General features: G+C 36.2%; 1 protein-coding gene across 1 annotated transcript; it reads right to left on the bottom strand.

The window, feature by feature from the left end:
- Positions 1-2,610: 2,610 nt before the first annotated feature.
- Positions 2,611-5,766, bottom strand: LOC105622913 (monocarboxylate transporter 5-like). Its single transcript, XM_012204322.1, has 3 exons — positions 3,382-5,766; positions 3,008-3,293; positions 2,611-2,789 (listed from the first exon to the last, which is right to left on the bottom strand). Exons 1-3 carry the CDS (start codon positions 5,764-5,766, stop codon positions 2,611-2,613), a joined length of 2,850 nt encoding a protein of 949 aa, XP_012059712.1.
- Positions 5,767-8,413: the final 2,647 nt, after the last annotated feature.

Genomic DNA, 8,413 nt, shown 5'->3' with positions numbered 1-8,413 from the left:
ACTCTTTGTTTCATTGGAAGGAATATTTTAATAAAAGTCCTCATTTAATTCTTTTATTTGCGTTTCGTTCCTCATATTAATAACTATCGCTTAATACTATACCGTTGAAAGCCGTCAGACTCTCGTAAAGCCGGCAACTCGATATCGTAAATATATGAAATACACAATTTTTCTTTTTATATTAAAATATTATTTTATACTCATTTCGTAGGTGCCATACAAGGCTGCGTACGTACTCCCGATATTAATGAACGTATATATATATATATATATATATATATGAAATAAATTATCATACTCTCATATACCTAATTTGGACTTGGCACCGGACATGATTACATGACACCGATCGATTCGTATATCTAATCGGAAATATAATATGTATTATGTTTAGTCAAACTTACGAATTCAAATTCGAATTCAATTCTTCTGATCGGTTTACGATTATACTTTCGAATATCAAATTATACTTGATCTTAAGTGTCAATTCGGTACTCCAACAAAGAATATTCAAAACTTATTACGCAGTCATTGCTACCTAATCTAATGCTTAATTCTGTGAAAGCCGTAAATATCTTTCGTATTTTCTTTCTCCGTATAAAGGCCTCGTAATGTTATGTATATATACGTATATTTCTACGACTATAAGAGATATTCTGGAATATAAAATTTTTTGGAATCGATATAATACCTAAAATATTGTACGACGATTTTTGACTAGTTTTAAAGAACCTTTACCTCGTATGGCGTTGCTATTCATCGCAATGGATACAGCAAAGTGTTCATTTTGCTAAGTAATGTACATTCTATTCAAAAGTCTTTAGGATGAATAAAGACTTTTGATTGCCAATATTTCATCGTGTTCACACTTTTACTGTTATTAAATACCATTATTTTTCATATTATTGTATAATGTATATGTATACGATTGTAAATCGCTACAATAGCCGTGTTCCGATATTATAGGCACTGCCAGTACTGAAAATCTACGTAACGTGAACTACAGATTTTCAGTATTGACAATGCATATCGGAACGCGGCTAATAATGATGACATTGTGCTACCAACGTATTTTTTCTTTTAAAAAAGAACAAAAAGATAGAACAATCAACTATGTGAGATTAATACAAGCAAAGATTACACTTAATAATTACGAAAATGAATGTGAACGCATCTGCATGTAATGTATGTATACATACATACGTGTATGCTGTAATAACGGAGGTAGTAGTCTACTTGTAACTCATAAAATCGATAAGGAGGCAAGTTATGATCACAGAAAAGCTATATACATGTGTCTATTTTATAGACGTGCTTTCCGTACGAAATACGCGCATCGCCCTCTATGAGAAAAAAGAACTTGCCCTGCAATTTATTATACAATTTTAATTTTTTGCATTAACTATTAAGAGAACTTGTTACAATAATAATCTCATCGATGACATTTTTAGCAAATTGAAAAATATGATTACGAAATGTAAACGAAATGAAATTCAATTAAAATTCATTTCAATTTTAATTGAATTATATAATAATATAATTAATTGAAACACACGAGAGTGACTCGCGAAACTCGTACGTGAAGGACACACGAAGACAATTATAAAAGTTTGGGGTATGTGGCGCGATGATTAATTTACAATATATTTTTCGCGTTATCCAGAGGAGAGGGGATAACTTGTCAATTTTTGTCAACTGTACAGTACAGTCTAACTTGAGAATACAATTCGTTCGGCGAAGAAATAACGACTACAAGCATGCATAGAGCTCATACGTTTTTTCTGTACATATATCAGGACACGACATGTGCCGATTTCGAACCGCTATATATGCATCGATTGCCCATCAATATCCTGAGAGATTCGAAATTATTCTTACAATTAATTAGTTGCCGTGCAAAAAATATACATATGTGTATCCGTATATGTATATCCGTTCGAATAAGATACATGCAATCATCGACGACAACGCGTAACTCGTAACTCGAGCTATTTGTAAGCTCTCTACTTTATATTATTGCAAGCGGCATGTTTCTAATTTGTACACAGAATAGGTATTACTATATCGCTCTACGCTATTGAAAGTATTAAAAAAAAGCTACATCTGTATCCCCGAAATAATTTTCTTAGTGCTAATGTCTAAGAGATTAGAAATGACCTCATAACTTTCACAAAGGTTTTCGTAATTAAAGCATTAACTGATAAGTGATAACCATGCAAAATCGGAGAGTCATTCCACCAATGTGACTTTTTATCATTTTTTTTCCTTTTATATAACATTTCTCGAGTTGCTCATTACATTAGTTGTTGCGAAAAGTCGATAAACCCATAGGGTGTTTCGACAAATTATAGGTTTAATTATAATTATAATTAATTATGTAATACACCACAGCCGGCTCTAGCAACTCGTGTATAGCATGCAACTCGTGAAATAACACTATAACGAAATTAAGGGGTGCTCGTAACAATTTTCGCAATCTGTATTGCAATTTCTTTCATATTCCTTATTAACACGTGATTCCAATTGCGATCGACAACTGATCGACAATCATTATTTGTCTCTCTATAGCTCTTTCCTTCTGACTGGTTCCTTTAATAAATACCGGCATATTTACACACTGTTTATCGCATTGAAATCCTTATCAGTAGTTACCCCTTTAGATTCGTTTCGACACTTTCGATACAAATTGATTAAAGGCATCACTAATAACAATGCGCCACTTAACGCAATAAACAATCCCGCCAAGTAGAAGGATAGATTGTACGTGCCTGTGATATCGTACAGCCATCCTGAAAAAGAAATACTTTATTTTAAGAATTCCTTATTCGCTCAGCGTGTTTCAGTGTTTAGAAAAAGAAATTTTTAATTTGCCAATTGATAATTCTGTCAGAATATATTGTGTATATTGATCAATTCAATTTTTTGTTATTGCAATGCTTGTAACTATTTTACTTATTAATTTGTGATGATGATAAAGTTTCGGGCCACTGCCACGTAAGAAAGTTACCAGCTAGCGGAGGGCCCATGAGATTGGCAATTCCTTGAACAAGTAACAGAAGACCATAAGCGTTGGTGAATCTGTCTAATGTGATCAACTCAACAAGGATGATGCTGGTAAGACTGTAATTTGCTGCGATGAATAATCCAAAGGCACCAGAGATTGCACATAAAGTGTAATAGTCGTTGATAACTATTGGTATCAGAGCGGTAACGGTACCGCAGAGCGCCATGCACACTGCATACACAATAGATGCATTTACCCACGCCCTATCACCAGCCCAACCCAGAAGAATCTGTAAAAAAAGGTTCAGTTTTAACACTAGAAAAAACTACCAAATCGAAATGCCATTTATTTAGCTAAACATTTCCACCGTTGCTTACCTCGCCGCCCATATTAGCGATTCCAATCACCGAGATCAAAATAGACGCATCAGTCTCACTAAATCCAACTTCGATCGCATTGTCCGTTAGGTAGACATAAGGCACATCGTACCACGTGTGCAAGAGAAAGTTGCTGACGGCGAACAGTAGAAATCTCGGATCGGCAAAGTACGAAAAGTCCAGCATGTCGACGATCAAGTCCCAAAATTCCCAGAGTCCAGCATACCAAACGAGCTTCGTCTTGGCAATCGTAGTCATTGAATTTCTATAGATGTCCGGGCAGCTTGAAGCTCGTAAACGATATCGATTGATGTTGAGCATAGCTCCTCTGTAAGTCAGACTGTGCCTATGCATTCTGATATCCTTTAAATAGGCAGTGGGCAACTTCCTCGGTTGTTCCAACGTGCTAGATCGCCTTAACGGAGTATCGAAATTGATTTTCTTCAGCCACCATAAATATGCTGGTTCTACCGATTGATGATTATTATGATGATGATGATGATGATGATGATGATGATGATGATGATGATGCTGATGCTGCTCGCTGCGCAAGTCATGGCCCTTGTCCTTATTTTCAGTTAATAAACTAGGTGCAGTTATAAATCGAGCTGAGGGAGTACTCAGTTGATCGTGCAGCGTCCCAGAATCACTGAAACTCCTCGACGATATCAAAAGACTTGGATAGTTTTGCAGGAGCACATTGTAAACAGTCTCAGTCTTATTCGTACTGAGCAGTTCTAGCACCTCTAGAGGTACTTTTTCTCCATTCTTGACGAAAGTAGGTAAATTCACTAAGCTAGAAAATAATTTCTCACCACTCTCCTCGTTGCATATATCCTGCTGCCGAAGATTCTCAATAATTATCGCGTTGGTTGATGCAAAACCTCTTTTAGAATCACCATGAGGTATTTGCGTGGTCGTGTTTGCGGAGCTGGTGGCGGAAAAGGAATCTGCGCTGGAACTCTGTATTTTAGATCTCTTCTTTTCTCGATTCTTTCTCCTCTCTTGAGTTTTCGCTTTTGCTCTAGTGGTAGTCCATTCGAGGTCCCGCATCAGACATCCACATACAGCGAGATTCGAAAACAATCCTGCCAGAATCAACGTGGTTCCTCTCCAGCCGTACTCCGCTAAAAGATTTTGTGTAACAGGCGCAAAGATAAAAGTCCCGATTCCGCTACCGCATACTGATAGACCGGTAGCAAAAGATCTCTTTTTGTCAAAGTAGTACGCCACGATTACCACCGCTGCGACGAAACACAAGGACAAGCCAAAACCTGCTACAATGCCAAATGTGAAGATGAGTACTTCCATAGAGTTCGCATAGGAACTTACAACGAAACCGGCTGTTGCCAAGATGCTACCGGCTACAGATACTTTTCTACATCCATATCGATCGGTTAAGAAACTTGCCACCGGTCCCGACAACAATGGCATCGCCATAAAAAGACTACCTATCCACGCTGTCTTGGACTTGCCCTCGCCGAAATAATTAAGGAATTCGACATATATTACGCCAAAGGAAAAGGTAATGCCATCCGCAATCAAGTTTACCATAAAAGAGGCCGCTACGACGACCCAGCCCCAACCTCCGTCGGGAGGCCTAGCTTCGCAAAACTGTCCCAAACTGGAATTGTCTTCGGAACTGCTTGTGGTAGATGTGGAGATTGACGGACTTGGATGCGGTCTTTCTTCAGATGTGTGACATAACTGTTGCTTTTGAGACTCTTTGTTGAATTGCACGTGATGCTGCTGCTTATCTTCTTTTGGAGACTTGCCGTTCACGAGTTTCTCAGTGCTCTTCTCGGTCAATGAACTCTTGGACGACAGTCCAATTCTGGTAGGGGATCCAAAAATTGTACCCCTTTCATTGAAAACACTCTTCAGTTTCTGCGGATTAGATGCATCCTCTCTGTAAAGGCTGTTGGGCCTCTTTGGTGAACTTTGCATATTTTGCGAATCATCTTTTAGCTCTTGACGAACTTCCCGACGTATCCTTGAGCCCAATTGCTCCATTCGTTTCGGGTCATTTTCCACGAATCTTACTTCTTCTTCTTCCTCTTCCTCCTTCTCTTCTTCCTTTTCTTCTTCTTCTTCTTCTTCTTTTTCTTCTTCTTCTTTCTTTTGCGCATTTTCCAATGACTCCGTTTTGTTTTGAAAGTCATTGACGTATTCTAATCCCCGAACCGAGCTCGAATCCATAATCGCCTCCTCATGATGGTGATCACAATTACAATTTTTTCGATGGTTCGACATATGTAAACCTCTGTTGGTAATTTTATCATCGCTTGTTTCGGCATACGATTGCCTCACGATCATATCATTCGTCGTTCGTTCGTCGAATCGAATCTGCTTGTCTTCATCATTAAATTTGGTCCACTCGGCCATATTGAAGAAACGAAGAATGTAAAAGATATTCACTTTTTTTTCAAGATATCAAAATACTTGCGATCCAATTTTCCTCTCCGTGAAACTGATACCGTATACGATACGCACATATATAGACATACAAGCAATCACACGCGGTAACAAAAACTCGAGCAATTGTATTTGCAAGGAAATTTGAGCCTTCCCCTCAAATCGAAATGATCGATTTAATAAAAATCTAATTTCGTCCTTGACTTAAACAACGGTAAACAAGGCCACTCATAAAGCTGCCTGGTGAACTGACGACGCAACGACAATAGGGACGACCAGATTGATGTAAAGTTGTCTGGCGATTGATAGTCGGCACCCGGTCGACCATGCAATGGTCCACCACCATTGCAATTGCGGCTCCGGATTCTCCAAGTCCAAGTAGCACTTTGATTACTTGGGACCACCTCCTCCTCCGCGAAACGTTCGTCAACCCAGGCACCCATGCGGCGAAACGTACTGCTTCGGTTCTAGTGTTGTATTCTGCACAACAAGAAAAATCAGTCATCTCCTTGTCAGCGATATATATGCATATATGCGTCGCACTTAAATTCTCTAATTGATAGTTAAAATAGATGAGTAGATAGACATAAGTAGATAAAGAGGAAATACAAAAAAGGATGAGAAGGGAATATATACAGAAATGTGCGAGTAAATTTTCATCAATGAATCATTAAATTAAAAGAGATAACAGAAGCAATGCTATACCATTTGTAATAGTCACGTTTTTATGATATTTGTTAGAATACGCTTTTTTTTCTGAAAACACAAACTATCGCTAAGATCCTACTATCTATAGTTCTTTCGTTCAATCTATAGTAAATAGAATGTAAATCGAATCAAATGATATAAATGATATATAATATAATAATAAACGTATAGACGTATATCCCGTTACCATCTAAACGCGCGATAATAACATGATCAAAGTGACGCACGCAGTCGCGAAAAAAATGTCTCACTCGACTATATTTACTCGCTAAAGCAACATTCTCGAGCATTATTAGACGTTCCAAGTTCGATGTTTGGCAAAGATACTCCACAGTGTGACTCGCTTCTGGCATTTCGTAACCGGCCGAAGTAGCTCGAGTTAGAGTCAGCGATTATAAATGAAGCTCATTGTGTATGAGTTGCTATCAATTTAAGGATTTAACGGTGTCCACGATGATCACGCGTGTATCATACGATCTCTTTTTCTTCTTCTTTTATACCTTCTACCTAGACTTCTTCATGCCGATTGTAATTTATTTTCAAGTTTCATTGTTAGTATACCTACATAAAAATTTCAAGTGCGTGCAAATATTAAAGGGTCAGTGTCGATCTGATGTAATGAGACACGACATGTGACGTGACACAACGCAACATACACATGACTTGTCGCAGTGCTGCGCCGCAATCTTCAAAAAGGTTTCATCTTTGGATGCATGAAAAATGTCTATCTCTTTATTGATTCTTCAATTTATTAGTTAATATGATAGGTATCTAGATGCCAATTAAACTTTTTTTTCTTTCTTTTTTAATGAACTGTAGAGAAATCTTAATATTACATTTCGATAGTATTTAACTGGAACTTTATTTATACAATCATTTTTTTACTGTATAAATTTTTAGAAATTTTCATTAGGAAATTATGAAAAATCTAAGGATTATATTATATATTAAGATCATTATGATCGAATACTTCATTTTATTGCAAAATCGCATATTATTTTACAAGAAAAATATATATCAAGTACATACAAAGTGCAAAATTAAGAAACTTGAATTTCAAAATTAAGTTTAATGCCAAATAATATCATCAATTTGACAATATATTTTATTAAATGTCTCCATGATGTGAACGCTTGTGCTCTGATAAACTTTCGTTTACTGACCGATTTAATTAAATTAAAATATAAAACAGTTAAATATGTTATAACTTCTTCTGCGTTTGTCAAAGTAATTGTAGATTTAATGTTGACCTACATCTTGTCGAGTTACTTAACTCACAATCAGAGGAAGACGACCATTTAACTTTTTGCGTGGAACCTTAACACGCGAACGCGAATGCTGCGCACGGCGCATAAATAACCGAAATGTATTCAAGGTAGAAATTTACGCGCGAAAAGTGAGCAAAAGTGCCAAAAGGTAAACTACATTTTGAGATACATACAGATAAGAGACATGATACATTCCGATAATATGGCATATCGTTAAGTATAAAGAAAAAAAACATACAATTATAATTTTACTGAAAATTAATCTATATGTATAGAAATAACTTGTCAAGATAAAGTAGGGTTTGAGAGATAAATTATATACCTAGATACTTGAAAAAAAATTACAAATTGTAAAAGAATTTGTAAAACGCTAACAAAAATAAAATAAGATAACCATTTAGAAAGCAAGGCAACTGTTTTGGTGTTGGATTAGAAGAAATTTGATAAAATTGGTGTTGATTTCGTATTATACTACAATCACGTGATATGACTTATCGAACGGACTGGCGACATATATATCTTATTTTGACGATAATTAGATTGCTTACTATTAGATTATTTCTTTTATTTTTAAAAATTATAAAATTCTCCGAAAGAGAGAGAGAGATATATATATATATATATATATATATATATATATA

This window comes from Atta cephalotes (genome assembly GCF_000143395.1).
Source record: "Atta cephalotes unplaced genomic scaffold scaffold00050, whole genome shotgun sequence".
Taxonomy (NCBI): Eukaryota; Metazoa; Arthropoda; class Insecta; order Hymenoptera; family Formicidae; genus Atta; species Atta cephalotes.
Note: the sequence above shows the minus strand (reverse complement) of the source record. Positions and strands in the feature narration are given on the sequence as shown.

Excerpts from the sequence above, each read along its gene's own strand:
- LOC105622913 (XM_012204322.1), bottom strand. The coding sequence starts at position 5,766 with ATGGCCGAGTGGACCAAATTTAATGATGAAGACAAGCAGATTCGATTC. Across the intron at positions 3,294-3,381 it reads TCGCTAATATGGGCGGCGAG|ATTCTTCTGGGTTGGGCTGG; the intron begins GTAAGCAACGGT and ends CTTTTTTTACAG. Across the intron at positions 2,790-3,007 it reads CATGGGCCCTCCGCTAGCTG|GATGGCTGTACGATATCACA; the intron begins GTAACTTTCTTA and ends TTTCTTTTTCAG.